Genomic DNA, 22,116 nt, shown 5'->3' on the forward strand with positions numbered 1-22,116 from the left:
ATAATCGAGTCTTCTATTTTAGTATCTCTATACTCAATAAATAATTTAACAGTTCCAATATTCTTGCAGTTCATTGAATCTATGAGTCCATGGTCATGCATGCATTTTATGACAGCTTCTTTTATATTTTACCGATAATTGTATCTTTCAAACTACTAGTAAGCTGGACTGAACAAAAACATTGACCGGGCCGTATGCGGCTCGCGGGCTTCGGATTGGACATCGCTGTTCTAAGCCATGTCAGTAAAATTAGCAATCGATAGTTCAACCCACGACAGGCCTCGAAAAAACAATGGCCTAGGGTTTTTTTGTTAATTTATTTCAGTACGTTCGTCTCATATGACAATATAGAAATACACGCATTTCACCTATCAATCATATGGTATCAATGACCATGATATTTTATATTCTAATTTACGATAGTCCCTATTCAACGTTAAAACATGACAATATAGCATATTTGATAGTGGTAAATTGACCTCGTTATATTATACTTATGCAGATAAGTAGGTATAACAACAAATCTAAATGCTCAACAATGATAACACGATTTTAATTTATTAGCAAATGGCATATTGCATGTGAATCAGTTATTCTATGAATTTATAATTGCAAAAGAAAAAAACTATTACATAAAACAAAAATAATATAAAATTTAACTATAGTAATATCACAATAACTAGATACGTTATTTTCTAATATAACAAAACATATATTTGCTCATAGTTCAAAACAGTTTATCTAAACTGTTTAATGATCACACCGATTATATGAAACTATCTATAATTGTTACAAAATTAATTTTGTATAATTAGTAACTAATTTGCTATTGTTATTAAGTAAACAATTTCACTGATGATATTCATATGGATTATACATACTATTGTTGCATAATCTATTTTAAACCTAAAATTAATTGCCGAGTTATAGCAAAATTTGAGGAAACTCTTTATTAAGGAAACTGCATCAAGTTTATGAATATAAATATCAGTATTTAAAAAAAATTTGTTTACAGTTTTAGCACCCTGGCTAAAATATATATATTGTCGACGTTTTACCTCCTTTACAGCCCAATTAACTCGAATTAAAAAAGGGTTACAAATAATGTATCCAGATTGACATTCTGCTAAACAGCTAAACTTTTATAAAAAGAGATTAGCTTAAGTTTGGTGAGAATTGTTATATTTTACTTTATTCACAATTACATATGCTGCAAAAAAAATCATTTGAACCATTTTCGCTTTTTCATTTTTCGCTTATAAATGCAACTCAAAACCGCGTATATAATATACAATTCTTGGATAGCAGGTAGTTATACTACAAATTTATGCAACCCGAAACAAAGGCACATGTTAAAACAGCTAGAATTTTTATTAATTAAGATATTTAATAGCTAAAACAGAGATTCCAGTTCCAAGCAAAATCTCTTAGATTGGTCAAGGATCTTGTGTGTATCAACCAATAGCACATATGTTCCGAGACGTTAATCTTATTTCTCTGTATATGTGATAATTTATATACACATTTTTTTGTGAGAGCTGCGGCTCTGTCCATAAATTTATACAAAAAAGTTTGAGAAACACTTATATAAAGCTTTTTCTAGAGGAAGAAGCCCCACAACACATAGAAGTAGAAAAACTGCCTTGAGAATGGAATTGCTTCGATTCTGATAATTTCGCCGGTGATTACCAGTCGGCGGCCAGTCAACGTCAACAAGTCGTTCGTTTAGCACGCTTTTTCTTCTCTAAATCTCTCAAATATAATAGACATTGATCAAAAATGTCAAAAGGACAGACCAATGATCGCAGGCAAAGCATTCCAGTCATTTATGCAAAGGGAACCAACTATGAAGTGGGATTCAGCGTGGTTAGTAGCAATTTTTATTATTATTTCAGTTGTATACATAGTTTGTTACGTAGTGACAGAAATATATATAATTTTGCTATACACGATTATTGAATTAAGCATTTAAATTACATAGTTGCTATCTAAATGAAAATAAATACAAACGTTTTAGAGGTATATAATTTATTAAGTTTTATATTTTAAAATACATTATATTATATACATAAAATATATTCAGGATTGATATATATTTTAAATATATATATAATATAAACAAATGAGTAATATAGGAATTAATATAAACAATTGACATACAAATATTTATGTTAATTTATAATACATACGAGTAACAAGATGATTTAAAAAAAATATTATACAAATAGGGCTTCAATTAAAAAGCATATTTTTAATACCATAATACCGGTTTTTTAGTAGTTATAAAGGATGTTGAAAGTAAAGTAAATAAAATAAAGATGACATTTTTTAGATAATTTATTTTAAATAAATAATATTTATTTTAAATAGAATGAGATGTTCAAAGTTTTGTATATCTAATTTTGTATTGATATTATATATTCCCTAACGTCTTCAGATTTAGGTTTGTATGTAGAAGGAATAGTTTTGAGGCAAAACAGCTTGTAAATTTTAACAGCAATTTTTATTTCACTCAAAAATAATGAATTCTCATTCTACTTTTTTTTAATAATTGTATAAATATTTGTATGATTTTATTTTATTATTAAATTCCTTACTTATAGTTGTATATGTTTGATTTTAAATCGACCTGATATATGATTTCCAGATGGCTAGTTTGTAGTACATATTGTGTTTTATTCTTAGAATTCTTTCGACATTCAGATAACATTATTTAAAGATATAACGTTTGTTATTGACTTTTCCGAGTCAGCAAATCTTTATTATCAGTAGGTGGGATGTAGATAAAGCCCATTTATCTTTTTTTTTAACTTATTAAAAAGAAGTTAATTTTTGTTCTACTTTTAATATTTATCGTTATAAATCGAAATAAAGACGCCCCAAAATAACACTGAAATATTAATTTAGTATGTTTTACCATTTTAATGGATTCAATAATGTATTTGTTTTTCCATAATATTAGTACTTTCTATTTTATATTTATAAAAAAATATCGAAATATTAGCATTTAAAATATTATCCGGTTATGAAAGCTCTAGTTTGAACCGCAGACATCCATTCAATCATGATTACACCCTTGATACTGAATATAACAATCAGCAACGACTTTTAATCAGCATGACATTGTTCAGACAGTTGTAATTTTCCGTTGCCTGATCTTTAAAACGACAATGCGTAGCTACTCGTTCATTACGGGAGGATTTAAGTACAAAAATCATCATCTACTCTTCCACGGGGAAAAGTCATTATGTATTGTATCCGTTGAAAGCCCTAAGGGGGGTTATATAAATTAAATATTAGTAGTATTCTTTTTATTCTTATAATATGAAAAATATATTTTCTTGATCATATATAATATATCAAATTATTAATTTAATTTAAAAATAATAATCTTGTTTCAATATATTATATAAACTGATACTGGATTGTTGTGTTTTATAATATAGGACTTTATAATTTTCTAAAGGCAATTATGATGCATGATAATAATATTGTGTTTTAAAAATTAATATGTTAATATGCACACATAAACCTATATTTTCTTTAATAAAATCTTTAATAAATAATAATTAAACTATGGTAATAATATCTAATATTATAATTAACGTTAGCAGTTTTTTTTATTCTTTCATTTTAACCTGACAGGCGTAAGCCCAATGCGTTACTAAGGAGTAAATATGTTACAACTAGGTACAGTCCGTCCAAGATATGAACACGCATGTAAAATTAGGGTGAACATGTAAAATTACAAGTGCAAATAATTTTTACTTTTTTAATTTCATTTGTTGAGGAAAGTGTAAAATATCACTTTCTTATTTATTTTGCTTATTTATATACATATTTAACTCAAAAACATGATAGCAGTTTTGGAATCACTCTCCAGGTTGAATATTAGTTTAATATAATATTTTTTTTAAATATTACAGGAATTGTTTTTTTTTATTACAAAATTACACAACATGTCAATAATTTATAATAAAAATATAACACATTATAATTTTTAATTAAATTTCCAACGTATGGTCACTCTACCCTTAAAACAATCCTGATTTAGTATTGGTAACGTTCTCCTATTGGTGAAACAAATTCGCGGAAAACTGTATATGTATGCATGCATGCGTACACCCTTATTTCCAACACAACGACGATGAGCGCCAACATCTTGGATGGACTTATATAAAGTCAATCAGATATTAATCACTAGACTGAAAGTCTGGTAATCGGTGACATTTATATAATTAATTATAAATTAATATATGTAATATAATTTATAATTAATAGATGGCACTTTGGAGCTGGTCCGGTTTTTAATATTAGCGCATTTTTCATAAAATAATTCGAGCCTGATTCCGTAGTTCGAACCCGCAACCTCTGGGTTACCAGTCTGAGACGTAACGGACTGCTATTCCGATCTTAATGACCTATGTTATAAGCTTATAAGCAGCGTAATTACATGATATATAGCACAGTTATATTATAGTGGGTCTCTTTTTTCAATCAAAATAATTTACTTGTACAATTGACGCTAAAGAGGCGCTTAAATTTTTATTAAAAATTACAATAATTGTGATAAAACTGAGCCGATAAAAAATATCATATAAAAAATAACTATTTATAGTAGAAAGTTTTTCAATTTTTTTTTATCACTTTAATACTTGGTTTGCAATAAAAAACATATAATTAAATGTATTATATTTAAATGAAATTTAAGGAATTTTTCAATGAAATTGGAAATTGATGTACTGTAAAGTATCTTTAAAAATAAATAAAAAACACAACAGAATGTGAAAATCTATTAGTCACTATATAGTAATATGCAAATGAGAGGTGTTAAAAGTATTTTATAATAAGTCTGCAATATTAATGTGAAAAATAGATACTTAAATTCTTATCACCATCACAAAAATTAGCATACGTTAAAACATAATATATGGCGGACGGTATTAATTCATGGCAAATTAGATTATGCAATGATCCGTTGAAGGTCTTCACTTGTTAGGCGATATACCGTTTGTGGAATTCAACTATTGCATATATATGTACAATGTATGTATCATATATACTATAGCTTTTAAAATGAAGGTGTGATATATGGTATAGATGCACGTACATGGGATTTAACATGAGAACTGTTGGGTTTTGATCGTATTTTCATAAAACTTTATTGAAAAATTGACCTTGTACATATCTAGGCTAAGTTCGTTCGCCATAAAAATGTGGCAAAAATATATTTATGTTTAATAAAATCTAACTAAAAATTAAACATACAGGATGGGTTTTTAAAGTTAATTTATTTTATAGGGTCGGAGCTTCAGCGGTATGATAAAGGATTACATAGCGAATTCCTCTTCTTTGGACGAATATTTGGAACAGTATGAAAAGGATCATGTCCGGAAGGCATATGAGGACACTTTGGCTCTGGCTAAAGCAAATTTTCCTCAATATGTCTCAGAAATACAAGGAACAGCCGACGGAGCTGGAGTGCCGTTCCATAAGGTAATTTTCTTTAATCTACCTCAAAACATTTGTACCGTGACTACTGAGTACCGTTCCATAAGATAATTTTCTTTAAGCTACCTCAAAACATTTATACTGAATAATTTATTAAGAAGCGTGTCTTCAACAAATAACACCTAGTTATATTTGAAGTGTGTATAATGTACATCAATTAGCATACGTATGCATATTCATATTTTGCTAAACGAAATTATGTATTTTATATTTTTTTAAATTTATGTACTACGTGTATATATTTACAATTATAATTCAATTATAATATATAAACATGTACATAATTTTGGGTATTGTACATGTGATATATTATCTTTTTAGGAACATTACTAATATGTATGTAAATAACAAGTCCAATTAAATACTTTATGTTTGTAGCAATTAATACGTTTGTATAATAGCAATCACCTGTGCATATAATTAATAATATCATATTGCCTTAAACAAATAATTATTAATATATTATGATATCTTATATTGTACTTAATTCTAGTAACTATAATAGAACAGGGGTGGACAAATCTTTTGGCTACTGGGTCACATTGAGGATGAAAATTTGCCGGCGGGACACATTAGGCTATTTTATCAATTTCAAAAGCAATATTTGTAAAAGAATTTATGGAAAAAAAATGAAAAGATTTTTTTTAAACATAATTAGATATTTATCAAAATGTACAATTCTTATATAAAACAAAAAGATTAATAAAAATGTATGCAAAATACTATAACATAAAACAAGATAAATATTTTTTTGCAAAATACATATTAACTCTTTTATCAAAATGTAATTGAAAGAATGATATTTACATATATAAAAGTATATAACATTGAATTTATAATAAGTTAAAATTTTTATTAAACCATAAAATGACCAGAATTAAATTTTAAAGAATTTTATTTTTTTAAAACGTAGCATGAAGAATATTAAATTTATTATCGATACAAGAATTCTATATAAAACTAATTTATCAAGGCTAATGAAATTTAAAACACAATATTTCGCAGAACATACAACTTTTATACATACCAAAATTTAATGGCTGACGTATTACTTATAATTTTTCGGATATCTGGGGTAAATTTTGTTGTTAAACTATTTAACACTGATTTTAAATGCTTTACTTTTTGTAATTTAAAATTGAAAATGTTTATTCGCAAATGTACCTCGATCCATTTTTTTAGGCAAAGCTATTCAAGTCCAACGATTTATAGAATGAACATATTTCTCCATTGTGATGTAAATCTTTTAAATTATTATTACACTGCAGGTCTGTAATTTCAACTTGAAATTCACTTGGTATGCTTTCAGCGTCTACGGAAAATGGTTAAGGAACAAACAACAACCGATTTTCTATTTCTCGAAAATCAGAAAATCTTTTAAAAATTATACCCTTAATCTGGTAATGATGTCTATATATTCGTAAAAATATGTAATGTTATAACTCTCGAAAAATTATCTCAAATCTTTTATAGATTATGCGTCCAAAACGGGTTAAACTTTAGATAGTTTATTCTTTAATCTATCGCGCATGTTGCATGGGAAACACATTTCTTAAAATTTATGACTGACATATTAAAAACACAATAGTCGATATAATATATAATAACACGTTCCAATTTAAAATAATCTAAATTTTAAATGTGGTATCATTTCGATGAATAATCCCTTCAAATTTGTGACATTTGTGCCTCGACGGCCATTAAATGAATATATTTTGTAATCCCTCTATTGTCACATATGGTCTGCATAGATCAGCACTTAGCTAATTTGAAAATTTATAAATGACACTGTCTGTCTGATGCGTAAAATGTTTTATTTAATTATTACGCTGTGGATTGCAGGTTGCCATGTTTCCATATATGAAATAATAACCACTCAATTGCAAGAACTCCTTGATAACCGGGGATGTAGTTTCTTTCTTAAACAAGTTTTTTTATTAGTTTCATATATTTTTATACAATAGCTAACAATTCACTTTAATAAAATATGTAAATTATCTATAAAATTTAATTTGCAAAATTGATATATTTTTAAATTGCCAGAGTATAAATGTATGTATTGTATAATATATCAATTGAAAAAAATAAAATCTCAATACTATTTACAAACATACAAAAACATCTAAATATAATTCAGAAAATATTAAAATACAATTTGACCCATAACTGCCTATAGTTTGGTGTCCCGACAAAACGGCACGAGACAAAATAGCGCTAACAAAACAGCGCCATATAAACAGCGCGAGTAAGAATGGCACCGTGACAAATCAATGCGCTGTATAATCACTTACTTTTAATAAAAAAGCTCCGAAAAATGATTCTCAGATACCTGTATATAAGGGAATATATGTACTTACAAAAATAAATAGAACATTATCGATTTTTTTGTATACATTTTAAATCTGTACGGAAATCAATATAATGCGGATTTATTATTTATTTATACTATGCACATTATTTATACCTTTGATTTTCGAATCGACTTAATTAAAAGTTGTACACTTTTTAGTTGATGTTTGCATCTGAATTAGGCTTAATTTTTCCTATAATCGGTAATGGTGATATAATCAGCGTTACATATGGGAATTAATGTCGTTTGACTTTATAATCTTGGTAATTTGAAATTAAAATTTTACATGAATAACTTTAACGTCTATCTTCTAAAAATATTATTTGATACGTTACAATTAATGTGTATAAAAAAGTGGTTAATTAACTCACAACGTTTATGTATTATTAAAATTGCTCCCTGCATATATCAGATTAGATTTATCTCTATGCCAAAATTAAATATGAATTCTCGTTTCAGCTATTCCTTTTACAAATGGATGAAATAACGAATCATGCGGATCAAGTAGATGTCAACCCCCCTCCAATTGGATGTTCTTCCGTATGCGTAAACGAACCTGGAAACGTAAGTACTAGCATATTTCAACATGTATTCGTATTGCCATTACTTGTTTGGATATATTTAATAAGATACCATACAACTTTTTTATATTGATCGTTTAAATAGAATACGTTGCATAACGTTTACGTCTTGTTAATCTAATATTAGGATACCCGTTGAATGACGTCGAGATAGCGTATCTCTGGTAGATAGGAACAGGCCGTCTGTCAAGATCAGTGATATTTTAAAATAATCGCTGTTTGGTTAATGATAAATAAATAAATAATAGATAATTTAGTCACGTAATGAGCATAATAATAACGATTGGGAATGTTTTTATCAAAGCATTTTTGAGTTGCTTTAATATTATAGAAGTATTACTATAATTTTATTCTAATTTATATATATTGTTATTATAAATCAATTCAATCATGTAATAAAATTACTGATTTTTATGCATTACCATTAGACAGAAAAATAAAATATAAGTCGCTTATACTTTTGCATTTAGAATAGTTGTTGAATCTATCTAGTTTACTTTCATATAAATTAGAATATATAAAACATATGGTGATTGTTATAACAGGATTGGTGGTCGAAATTTATTAAATCATATAGTTTCGGATTTTGAGGATAAAGGTGCGTGACCTCTTACAGCCAAATAGACGCCGGAAAAGCTGATAAGTCTATATATAAATTAGCACATATATAGAGAAATGTAAATGACACTATCAGGCGGCGGATTTCAAATAGCAGGTCTTGTAACGTAACGGTTAGGATTGTCGTAATGTTTTTTATCGATGCTCTTTGGATGATTCGCTGATGTCCCTCGTGTCGTTTCTTGCTTCGTCCCTGCTGCTGTGACTCCGTGGCGTCTCTCCTCTGTGACCAAGAGTCACATCTTTTATAATGCTGCTTCGAGATAGCTCTGGTGGATCACAGATGAGGATGTCTGTGATCCAGTTGTATCGCTTCTTGGATACATCCCCAAAATGTGCTCACATATGTCTACTCCAGCGACTGGTAATCAAAGAGTTGAATAACAATAGTAATGTGGGCGAGGTGTATTGTCTCACGCGCATCCTTTCCAAAATAATTTTTTTTCGGCGGTTAGCGTTTCGGACGAATCAGTTATTAGTTGGTCCGAGCAATATTTCCAATTATTGAGATCTCTCTTCCGTCATCTCTTTTCGTTTGTTTGAACGATCGTTAAAGTGACATCAAAATTACTTGTAATTTAATAGTTTAATGTACTGTAAATTGTTTATTTTATACGCGATAAATATATTTATAATTACGTGATTAAGATTGCATTTTTTCTTGGAGTCTCAATTTCGATATATTTCGCCAAAATATTTTTGGCATTATCACGAGATTTTTATTTTTTATACACTTTTTTTGATTTTTAAATATCGCACATTCAGTTATTAATTGGTTCTTATGTCAAAATTCATCTTTCACTTAATTCATTCACGGATTCATAAAACAGAACAACAGTTTTTTCCCTCATGAAGTCATTCTCGATTAGAAAAACCACGTGCGAACGTATTTATGGTAAGAACATGTTTTGCCATAAATAATATATTGGGCTTCCAAAGAATAGTGCAGTCATGTATTATACATGTGACCTGTTAACATAAATAATTTAGTTCCGAATATTTTAGCTGTTTGAGGGCAATGCGAGTGTGTTAATTTAAAAGAATATAAAAAACAATTTTTAGTTTTTTAATAAAACGTTTATTTTAACAAAATAATTATTGTTACAAACATACTATTATGTACAATACATGTTACAGAATTAATCATGTTTACAAATCTTTTTATTACTTACCATATAATAAGATAAAATAAAACGTTAGTGGTTACAATTTAAATAAAGAAAACCTTTCCAGCATACTATTTACAGATAATACAACTAAAATTAATAACCAATATGATAAACCTAAAGCAAAATGGTTAAGAGATAAAATAATATCTTTTTAAACATTAACCGATACGAACAATTAAATATAAGCAATTTTCCTAATGATTTGGAGCTCCTATTTAGAAAAATGGAGGTTGCGAAAGAAAATCCGAATGCGGATTGGAATGGAATGAATACATATGCGACGACTAGAATTATGTGTTTAGTACTAATTATATTCCTATTTTACCTTCGATTTTGTAAGTAAAATAAAGAATACTAGTGTGTTTAACGTTACGTATTCTGTAAACTGTAAATCGCACAAACAACAAATAGCAATCAAATATAGTATCATAAAATAGTATTGCATTTTTAAAATACAGAGCTACCGGTACTAGAAATTTATTTTATTTGTATATTTGTATGAAACCTTAAATAAATATAATCTTTAACGGTTCATAATAGTATTTCGTTAAAAAATTTTAAATAATATAAATTGTTTTAATATTATTATTTATTATTGTGCAAAAATTACAATTTGGTAATAAGTAATTACTTGAGCATCCACTATATTTTAATGTGTTAAAACTAAGCCAATCAGTAAATAACAATAAAGGTGTGCAATATAGTGTACCATTTCATAAAATTTATACTCCACAATATAGCGCACAGCTATATAGTGGATAGAATATATAAGTTTAGCAAAGAAATTTAAAAACTATATTAAAAAAATGAGAACAAATCACAAAAAAATATTTATAACCTGAAAAGTTGAGAGTCCGGTATTTGTTCATCCACCAGCTGTGGTACCTCATGATAGTGAGAGACCGACAGCTAGTACTAATAGTTATACTAAGCACACGTTAAGTAAAGAGAATAAATTGTTAGTGCTATGTTATTACGGATTCCAGTACAGAATTATTTAACATTAATCAATTGGCAATTGAGCACTAACTAAATATTTATTTTATCTGACAAATATCGTCATAGTCAATCATATGAATTATCACAAATGTTATTAAGTAAAATATCAATCAAATTTATCGACCATTGTATACAGATTAAAATTACGTGTTTGATAGTAGGTACTTTAATTTACCATAATTTCTCATTTCAGGAATTCTTGGGGCACACTGAAGATGCTCTTTTCGAAACTTTGAACCGCTACTATATCTTATCAGCTCACATCATAAACGAAAAGCCAATGGGTAAATGGAAGGTATAACAATTATAGATGTATCATCAATTACCATTTATGATTGCACAACGGAAATCTATAGTTTCTTTACCGCGACCTTGCAAAGAAACAATACAATATTGCTATGCGCATTGACAGAGTAACTCGGCGTGACTTAGTCATCAGTCATCACTATCGACATAAATTTATAATAATAGTACGATAATCGCGTGGTCGCAAGGTCGTTATACTAATATATAATATGAGTGACCTCAACAATGTGTATATGTAGATAATTTATAATTTGTGTTATTTGGTAATTTCGTAAGAACCTTGTTTTTTAATGACAGTTGAAATGCTTAATTACTATCGAGTGGGTAAATACAAAAAGGACACATGATAAACGTTGCTAAAAGTTTACGTATTCCGTATCGTTTATTCGTTCATATTTCTCACAGGGAAATATAATTGAATTCTTCAGCAAATGAATTTAATTTATCATAAAGTTTACTTATCAAAAGATTATGCTATAATATATAAAATAGCATTTATAGTTAATAAACGATATGATACAAATCGTTTCTTCTGCAAACCTTTCAATTGTATTTATGATTATAGATATGTGTAAATATAAATTAAGTACACGACAATAAATATACGATAAAAAATAATTATTAAAATAAAAATCTATAGAGGAAGTCATTATTTTATAAAAAATATTTTTTTGCAGTTATATAATATATTTTTAATGACAACTTCCTTATCAAGATTTATATTTGTATAAGAATTTTATAAGAATTACAACATTGCAACAGCTATAAATTTATGAATAATATATCAATTATACCACCGTCTAGTAAGTATATTTTATTAGCAAGACGATTAAAATTAATCTATGCGCAGTATTATTTATGTGTGTATTATATAATTAAGTTAATTTATTATATTATGTATGTATTTACAAGATAAGTGTTTTTATAAACTATTACTATAAAATAGTCCATATGTTGCTTGACCACTTTTTTGCTATTATAAGAATACCCTTTTTGAAAATTCATATAATTAAAGGTTATCAAAGGCCAAATCATCGTATAATTTTAAGTAACTCTTTCATGATATTAGCACACAGGTTTTCTCTTTTTCTTAATAATATTTATATTCTATCTTTTTAGCAGATGTTTCTTTTAATAATCATAATTAAAATCAATCATGGATTGAAATGGCTGTGAGTCTAATTTAATATGAAAAAAGTCTTATTAACAAGTTGTAATTGTCATCAATTACTGCAGCGACATTATTTCCTTTTCCTTTTCCATCATTCATTAATAGTTCACCAGCTTGAAGCATTGCATTTTATTAACCTTTTAAACGCTTTCAAGTACATACAATTGAAACTCGAGATATTTTATAATTGCAATAATGCAAAAATCATCAATTAATCTTTTTAACATATTCTCTATGTGCTGAAATAACTCATTATTAGAGAATTTTCAATACCTAATATGTACAACCTAGCTATAATTTAAGTAATCATCCCGATATTCATCCATAAGCTTAGGAAAATCTTGGTAAACCTAATCGGTTATGATCAATCGAAATTATAATTATATAATATTCGCTAATTCTGATCTCACAGACACGATAGAAGTTAAAAACACTAAGATTCATATGGGATTCGTACCTAAAACTTTCAGGTCAATAGTCTGCGGCTTTTATCACTATCGTTTTGGCTAATTCTTAGAATAAGATATTAGTCGTTTTGCAAAAATTATTAAGTACGAATTATTTGATAAAAAAAAATGTAAATCGACCTTCTAAAACACGAGACCTTATTTAAAGGTATTAAATGGTGAAGCGACTAATGAACTCTTTGTATATTATAAAATTTGTTATGATAACAATAATGTGATTCAAAATGTATAGGTGAAAGAGGAAAAGTTCACGTCTTTGTGCTACGCCGGCCAATTGCCCGGATACACCATGGGCTATAACCACCATGGACTGGTCTATTCGATAAACACCCTGTCGGCCAAAAAGTGCAACGTTGGTAAAATGCGTAAGGACCAAATTTAAACCTTCTATCGATTCGCTGCTTTTTAGGGCTTGGCAAATATGGTTTTCGCTTTCCAGCCAGGACTTTCCTGACCAGGGCTCTATTGTCGGCCGAGAACATTGTGCAAGTGGAACAGATACTGACAGACAAGGGATGCGGAGCCGCCGACGGTTGTTCAGTTAATATGACCTTCCTGAACCAAGAAGGCGACCGACTCTTCTCAAACATCGAAATGGGTCCTGCTTTGGAGAATAAGGATAGCTCGCAGCTCAGTATTTTGACACTCAGCCCCGGAGAGTATATGATTCATTGCAACATGTAAGACTTTTAAATTCTACATCATAAAACTTTTTAATAGCAGAAAAGGAAAACAAGCTTTAGAAAACATATACTTTTTAAATATAATAACGCTCACCGGACCAAATAAATCGCCACAAATTTATTGCTTCTAATTAAAAATAGCAAAGTACACACAAAAACAGAATATTCCCGTGAATATCTAAATTTATTATTTTAGGTAAGCATAAAAATGTGGGGCCCGGTCCTAATTACCCCTAAAGACGAGCCGCATCTGTATATTATTAAAAATATCTAACTATGTCTTAAGCTTATACAGTCAAAATATTACATTTTAAAATTTATAATTTATTTACAGACAGATAATTAATAACATTATATTTATATTTTCCTTATATGTGGTCCATACCTATTTTAATATGTTTTTTTTTTATATTTATAAACGTTAACATATTAATCGGATAAAATCTTTATTAGCTTAGTCGGATATTACATTCCATGTTTTTAAATAGTTATATAAACCTGAGTAACCATGACACGCTTTGAATATAATCTAAGTAACTTATCTAAATGTTGAGAATCGTGTTCAGTTTTCACGATTCTTGTGTTATGTTATTGCCGCAAAATACTAATAATGCCATTTTTTATTGTATGGCAAATTATTATATTATAATTTTTTGACTATGGAATTGTAGAATCATCAAATAAATTTAAATAACCCTTATTTAAATACTTTTATAAAATTAGTAACACCACTCTCAAAAGACTACATAAATCCTGTTTATGCTTGCCACTAGAAATTTTTACGTTTCGCATCCATACATTATATACAGACCATACACAGCAGTGTAAAATTTGCAAACATAATTTTACAGACATTTTCCGGCGACAAAAACGTTTTTTATGCTGCTGAAATCAATTTATAATCATCACAACTGGTCGGTTTGTTTTTCTTCGGTAAGGGAACAAACGTTGACTGTAACCATTCATGTGGAACTTTGCCAGTCTCGTACTTCTGATTAAAAATAATCTTCAATAGTGTAATACCTTCTTCGTCCAGTAATTTTAATAAATTTGCAGATATATTACCATTTTTTATTTTTAGCTTTTTTAATTGCATTTTCCACTTTAGATTGTAATATATTTAGAGCAATTAATCTTATTTCTGCCAAAATATCTGACCCAGAACTTTCTGCTTGCGAATGTTTTTAGTATTTTGTGGACGAATAAAACTAAACGATAATTGTTGTACTATTCTATGCGGCAAATTTAATAGTGCGTCTCGTTTAGAATCAATCGTACCACATTTTTTCTAGGTATTTGAGACTCAAGATTCCAGAAGTGCGTCAACTTATGTACGATAGCAGTAAAGAAAGAATGACTCTTTTGAAAAAACATGCGCATCCCACAAGAAAAGAAGATCTTATAGAGATGCTGTCCGATCAGAGCGGAGTAAAATATGACGTGTTCCAAGACATCAAAAGTAGTAATCCAGATAACGTAGTGAAGACAATTGCAGCTGGTACGGCATACATTAATCTCCACAAGGTCTAGTATTACAAAATTAAGCTAATGTATTTTAATTACTTACAGGTATATTTGATTTGTGCAATAAGACGTGGAGTTTGTATGCTGATAAACCGAATTGCAGCGAACCGATGGTAGTTCTGCCGTTGCAAGTCAAACCTGTTACGAAATGAAGAAACGATACATACTTTTAATAGCAATGAAGTTGTTAGTAAAGCATATAATAGTAGTTAAATATTATTTTTATCATGCACACTTTAGTTATTTATTATTTTTATCATGAACATGATTATTATGTTTTTGTTTTTATGCACTGAAACTATCACATTTGATTCCAATATAGATGGAAACTGCAGTATTTATTATATATTAATTTTCTTAATAAAATTTTAAATTAATATTAAGCACTAAATATAAATGTAAACCCAATTTCTTGTTAATATTGATTACCTGTTGTTTCGTGGTTACCAAATTTAGAAAATATTCGTATTTAATTAAAATGCAATTTCGTTAGCAACTGAACGACTTAAGTGCCATTTAGCTAATATTTGACTTTCTGTGGATACAGCCGTCTTTGTTATTAGAGACGTAGTACATAATATAAATAACTTACATTTTTTTAGTGTAACGCATATTAATATAAAGCAATATTACTTAAATATTGCAAGTAAAGATATATTACATATCATTGTAATAAATATGTTACTTTGTTAATCAAATAAAATGTGATTTTACAGTATATTAAACAATTAAATTATTTATTAACACGAAAAAATTTGTTTATTTTACACGACCTTAATACCTTTATAGTAAACAGTGAACAGTAAAAGGTGACGTGAATATGAGAAAATTATGAGTGGAAAGCCTTTAGCTTGTACATTTGAAGTTATTATGAGAGTTCCTGACGAAAGTGACAACAAAGTGCTGTTTCATATACCCCTGAGGAATGGGAGAGTTAAACATCAAGTTCAGCCTTCAGTCCTATGGTTGTATTCTAATAAAATGTGGGAGCCGATTTATTTGGCCACAAACTGGCAGCACTCTGGTAACAATGACGTGGTGGCGGCGAGAGCAACATTGTTCTTTGGTTGACCACGAAGGAAGACGACGACCGGCGCATCATTCATAACGTTTTATAACTGTGTAACTATTCTACAAATTTTAATAAATTACTACTGCAGTGGCCCAATCTGTCTCTAATTGCTATCCGTCTGCCAAAACTAATTGAACTACGAAACGGTAAATCCGAAAGCGGCACATTTGAGATGCTATGATTAATACCTGTTCGATGGAGATTCATCACTGACTTTTTCTGTTAAAGTAAGATACAACGGTTTTAGTGGACCTGAAAGTTTCACGCAATATTTTATTTTTATTTTCGAGGAACCTTTTTTCCTTTTGCTCAGTCGCTTTCTTCTTCTCATAATAAGGGCTGATTTACATGCTGCCAGTTGCTGGTCTACTGAAGGGTCACTGGCATGCGGCGACTGACATTCCAGATCACTGGCGCCTTACCGTTTGCTTCATAAGATTCCCGTGTCGTCTGTACGAAGTACCGTTACACGAAATTGCATTCTTAATCTCTTTCTTTGTTGCATGTGACACCCATCTGTCTTTAAAACGTCAAAACAAAGGTTTATGCAAAATTTCAGTTTTCTACCTTTCATTCCGAGATTTAGCCTTTATTTCGCCTTATTTGACTGGACTAGAAGACACAGTGCCAGCAACTGGAAGAACTATTGCGCCAGTACGGTAGTGTGGTGGAGTGCTAGTAAAACAAATATTTTTGCTGGATCAACAGCATGACTTTCGTTCTTCCCGTTCCACGATTACTAACTTTCATTAAAACAGTGACGAAATAACTTGATATGGGAATACAAGAGAAATTGTACACATATACTGATTAAAGGTTGTCGTGGTTTATTAGTATAAAAAATTGTCAGAGTTATTGAAACGATCGTACAGCTCAAACCTACGGCGACCAATTGTCGAAAGAAATCTTCACTCTTTAGGGGGTTCATCAAATGTCCATCGGGTCTTTACGATATTTATTGATGACATAAGCACAACAGTTACGAATTCCAGATTTCTACCGTATGCTAATGATTTTAAATTGTTTAGATGCATTCGATTTGTTGCAGATTCTTTCTCTCTACAGTGATTTAAATTTACTATGAAGATGGGCTTCCAACAACCATCTGCCCTTTAGTGTCATACTGTATCTTCTTTCTTGATATTGTTCGGCATTAGATTGTTCCTACGTTATTTTCTTTCATTTAGGAGCATTGGGATACAATTAGTTGCATTCTTGCAGAGTTGTCTGCCGCTAAACATTTCTTCAAACTACTGAAGTTGATTATATAACTATTCTTGAGGAATTCCAGTTTTGAGTATAACTTAAAATATCAATCTTTCATTGTCTTTAACTTATTTCCATTATTTATCCTTATCAAAATGTGGATATGTCTGAAAATTTTGAAATGATTCTTAAGAAAATATATTACTTTTGAGTAAATCTACCACTGGAACACGACATGGTTTTACTTAGGTTTTTCCAATGTGGATTTACCTTCCAATCTTAATATAAAAACCACAATATACTCTTTGTAAAAGAAGAATGCACAGACAAATGTGTGTCAATCCAAGCTGTAATGGAGTACCATTTTAATTATCCTTCTTCAACAAGTATTATATCATATTACGCCTTTTTTACAAATGAAACATAGCATTTAGTTACTATAATTTAATGTATCGTTATTTAGTTAACATTGATTAAAAAAAAAGATATATAAGTGAATTTATCATAATAATATTTTGTATTAAACAAGTTATTATTGGAATTTGCAAATGACATCTTAACCGCAGCTACCTCCTGAGCATCCACCTCCTGCACATCCACCTGTTGGTGGAGGATTGGGAGAACCAGATGGTGGGAAAGTTCGGAATCTATCACCAGGTCTATATCTAAATACATAAAAAATTACACTTTTATGTTTTCCATAAAACAGTCATATTTATATAAAGCACATTTACCCGCTGCCTGGTGGACGGTAATCAGTCGAGTATCTATTTCCGGTTGCTGATTGACCTGGATTAAACAATGTCCATACGCTGAAAAAATATTTATATTATATGAAATATATATGCAGACTATTTAATTTGATTAATTTAACTCACAACATATAAGTAAAGTTGAACAATCCCCAGATGAAGTTAGAAATAGACGAGAGACTGAAGGAACGCTCGTTACTCACGGTACCATCTTTAAAAAAAAACATAATTGAAGTATATATGTATATATAATTTATCATCACGGCGATAAATTATATATATATACTTAATAAATTATATATATATATACTTAATATATTGATATCATAACTATGATTTATCGCCTGAAAACCAATGACCTTTGACAAATGCCGAGCATTTATGCACATTCGTTCAGACAATATTTAAAAAAGACAAGCATCATTATAATATATAAATTACAATAATTCTTAACTATTTCATTGCACAATATTTTGCCATAAAAATACGATAATCTAACAAAATTACAAGGCGATTTCAATTGTATATTTAGATTTTTTAATATGGTTTTGTTTTATTTTAAAAAAAATCTAAAATTTATCGTTTTAACTTGTGTATATTAAAAATACTTGAAAAGTATTTTAACTTTTAGAAGTCCAAAGGCATGTATGTCATGCATAAAAAAGTTTTTCAATTGTAATCTAAAGGAATCTATATATATTCTGAAGCCATTTTAAATAATTTGATGATAAAATTTACAGTATATTATTTCATTAGTTACTCAGAGATAATTTTATGAATATATTACCTTGGCGACCAGTTGACCCAAATTAAATTTGGCCAGAAAAATGCATGTCATTTGATGAAATATTATGGATCATTATTTATTCACATGTTACAGTGAGTGTGGATTTTTTAGTGAAGTTATATTTTCACTAGTGAAGTCAATGTACATTTTCACCAGCAGATATACATATATTTCTACTAGCGAAAATATAATTCAACTGATATGAAAATATGATTTATATGCTGCTCTAAAATGTCTGTGGAACTCAATTTGATAGTTGAGAAACGTTCATTTTCTGTTCAAACACAGACCTAACCTAATGAAAGTTTTGAAACTAATTATTGTTTTAAAACTTTCATTGGGTTAAGTCCAAAATAGAAACTAAGTCAACTTATCTCTCGGGGAATAATAAGCAGAAGAAGTACAAACAAAATGTTTCATAGTTTGTCTGCACTTGGATATTACACTATGTTTTAAAAATATGATAGCTATCCTTACTAATATTACTACGAATTTCTGATATGAGAGCCTTCGTCATAGTATATTCAAACCGGATTTTGGTCAATAGGAGGGCACAAAAACAATTATCCCTTCTCAGAAGTCAGAAATCCACATCAAAAGTAATAAAATCGTGTCGGCGCCGTTCCCATGCAAAGCGGCGCGACGCGAAAATAACAAACACGTCCTACGTTAGTCACGTAGGACACTTCAAGAAGCAGCGACTGTTTGTTAAGGCTGATTTACATGATGCCAGCCGAAGTTGCCAGCCATTGGATGCCAGCGAGTAGCACCGTGTAAACGCTTAACGCCGATCACTGGAAAAGCCAATGCGCCACAGCAGAACAAATATTTTTGTTTTACTGGCACGCCAGCTCTCCCTTCCACCACACTACCGTACTAACGCAAGGTGAGTTACGCTTTTTCGCAATAATAATTCTTTCAGTTGCTTTTCAGTGTAAACGGTAAGTGACCCGCTAGTCAACTTCCAACTGGCATGCCAGCAACTGGTAGCGTGTAAATCGGCCCTTATTTTCAGATAATGGGATGTAGTCGCAGCGGAAGTTTGGATTTAAGTGGATAAGAATAACACACTACCCCAGACTTATATTTCCATCGGTAGGTTGTGTCTTTTAAAGATTTCACTCATACATAAAAAATGGTAGATTGTTTCAGATTATTTGAGCGACATCTCTTTTTATGGTAATTGAGAATGCAAGCTATTGTATAATGTTTTGTCCATTCTTGCTGTTTTATTTATTACGTCGACGTACTTCTTAAGCCCTACACAGTTGAAATCGGCATGAAATTTTAAATATTAACTGATTTATTATAACTTTGTTGCAAAATGCGCTAAGTTTTTAAACAATGTTATTAAATTATAATCATAAATCGCAAAAATATATATTAAAAACATAAATCTCCAAAATCTTCGATTTAATTTCACACGTTGGTAACAACGCAAAATATAAAAATAATTTGATAAAAAGAACAACGTCAAATCTGACAAAAATCCGTATAAACAGAAATAAATCGCCAAAACAGTAAAATATATACACGTTTAAACATCTATTAACTAAACATGTTGTTATAAATTGCATATTTAATCTAAACAGGAAGTCATTAAAGCAATGTTTTTTTCCATATCTTTAGTAAACAATATATGATTCGATTTTATAATGAAAATAAAGAAACGCAATAAAGCATAGCTTTATATGTTCGCAACACTTAATGTACAGAATGAAAAACAAAAATCACAACTAAGTCGTGCAAAACGTCAGTGGCGACTTTTAATGTTTTCTGCTCTGGATTGTGGCAGATCATTGGCAAGCGAAAATTATGAATAAATGTCTCACCCGAGTTTACGTACACCATTATGACGCTTTACTTTGCAATAAATTGGAAGAAAAACCAATCCCACCAGACAGAACAATACCACCAGACAAAACTATGTGTAATCTGACGTGTAGATGGGTGTGGCCTTAGCACCAGTTAAAACGGCCATTTAAAATATACATTATTCAATATATAATCCTTTCAACGCCAAGCGCATGATATCATGCGCAACTAAATCTACTGTCTAACGCCAAGCGCATGATATGATGCGCTCGTTAAAACCTTCATTTTTTAAAGAAACGGAAAGGTAAAAGTTGGCAATATATGTTTTAAAAATCAGTTTGAGTTCCTAGTAAACGATTTCAGTGATTTTATTTATAGAATTTGCGATGAAACAGTGGTATATATAATTATAAAGTCACGCCTTAATTTTAGTCGTTTGTATTTCGCGCGTGGTTTCGATCGTGCTTATTTAGACCACTTTTAGGGTTAGCACAAACGCATCGCGGAAATTCGTTTTTTTATACTTTAATTTATGAATCGAAATTAAATTATGTCATCAATATTTCAATGATAATTGTGATTTGTAAATACTTGTGAATATATTTATACGTTATTTCGACTGTTTTAATATTGTCAACTGTTTTTGTGATTGGTTTTTATTGTTTGTAATAATTACATAATAATAATAATAATTACTATTAAATTCTTATTAATAAATATAAATAAGATATAATTAATAAAATATCAATATTAACTCTTAGTAAATATTAAATAATAATAATAATAATAATAACAAAAACGATTCCTTGTCGTAGAATCATTTTATTTTACTTGTTCTATTTATTTACATTAAATTAATACCATCGTGACCTAACAGGTTACCCCAATGCGTCACGATGGTCGAAAAGTTTATTATTTATTGTATATATATGTGTGTGTGTGTAATATATATTACATATTCCGCCTGGAGTGTAGATATGTTGCACTCTTGCCGGTCCCAAGCCCGGATAAAGGAGGAGGGTTTCTATCATGGAGCAAACCAACCAACGTGGATAAATCCAAATAGTTATGAAAAAATTACAAAGAAATAATAAATCCGCCCCGA

At 29.3% G+C, this 22,116-nt stretch overlaps 2 protein-coding genes across 2 annotated transcripts; one reads left to right on the top strand and one right to left on the bottom strand.

The window, feature by feature from the left end:
- Nucleotides 1–1,680: 1,680 nt before the first annotated feature.
- On the top strand, nucleotides 1,681–16,133 carry t (C45 family peptidase tan). The gene is made up of 8 exons (XM_088188074.1): nucleotides 1,681–1,866; nucleotides 5,302–5,496; nucleotides 8,321–8,425; nucleotides 11,422–11,523; nucleotides 13,405–13,537; nucleotides 13,612–13,852; nucleotides 15,148–15,353; nucleotides 15,425–16,133. Exons 1-8 carry the CDS (start codon nucleotides 1,780–1,782, stop codon nucleotides 15,529–15,531), a joined length of 1,176 nt encoding a protein of 391 aa, XP_088044200.1. The 5' UTR covers nucleotides 1,681–1,779; the 3' UTR covers nucleotides 15,532–16,133.
- Nucleotides 16,134–18,086: 1,953 nt separating this feature from the next.
- LOC148234245 (selenoprotein K-like) lies at nucleotides 18,087–21,247 on the bottom strand. Its single transcript, XM_088187486.1, has 4 exons — nucleotides 21,029–21,247; nucleotides 18,536–18,620; nucleotides 18,392–18,469; nucleotides 18,087–18,322 (listed from the first exon to the last, which is right to left on the bottom strand). The coding sequence occupies exons 1-4, from the start codon at nucleotides 21,045–21,047 to the stop codon at nucleotides 18,214–18,216; spliced, it is 291 nt and encodes a 96-aa protein (XP_088043612.1). The 5' UTR covers nucleotides 21,048–21,247; the 3' UTR covers nucleotides 18,087–18,213.
- Between the last annotated feature and the right edge of the window lie 869 nt (nucleotides 21,248–22,116).

Source organism: Plectrocnemia conspersa, unplaced genomic scaffold (genome assembly GCF_051122295.1).
Source record: "Plectrocnemia conspersa isolate PC_06_02 unplaced genomic scaffold, ASM5112229v1 ptg000006l, whole genome shotgun sequence".
Classification (NCBI taxonomy): Eukaryota; Metazoa; Arthropoda; class Insecta; order Trichoptera; family Polycentropodidae; genus Plectrocnemia; species Plectrocnemia conspersa.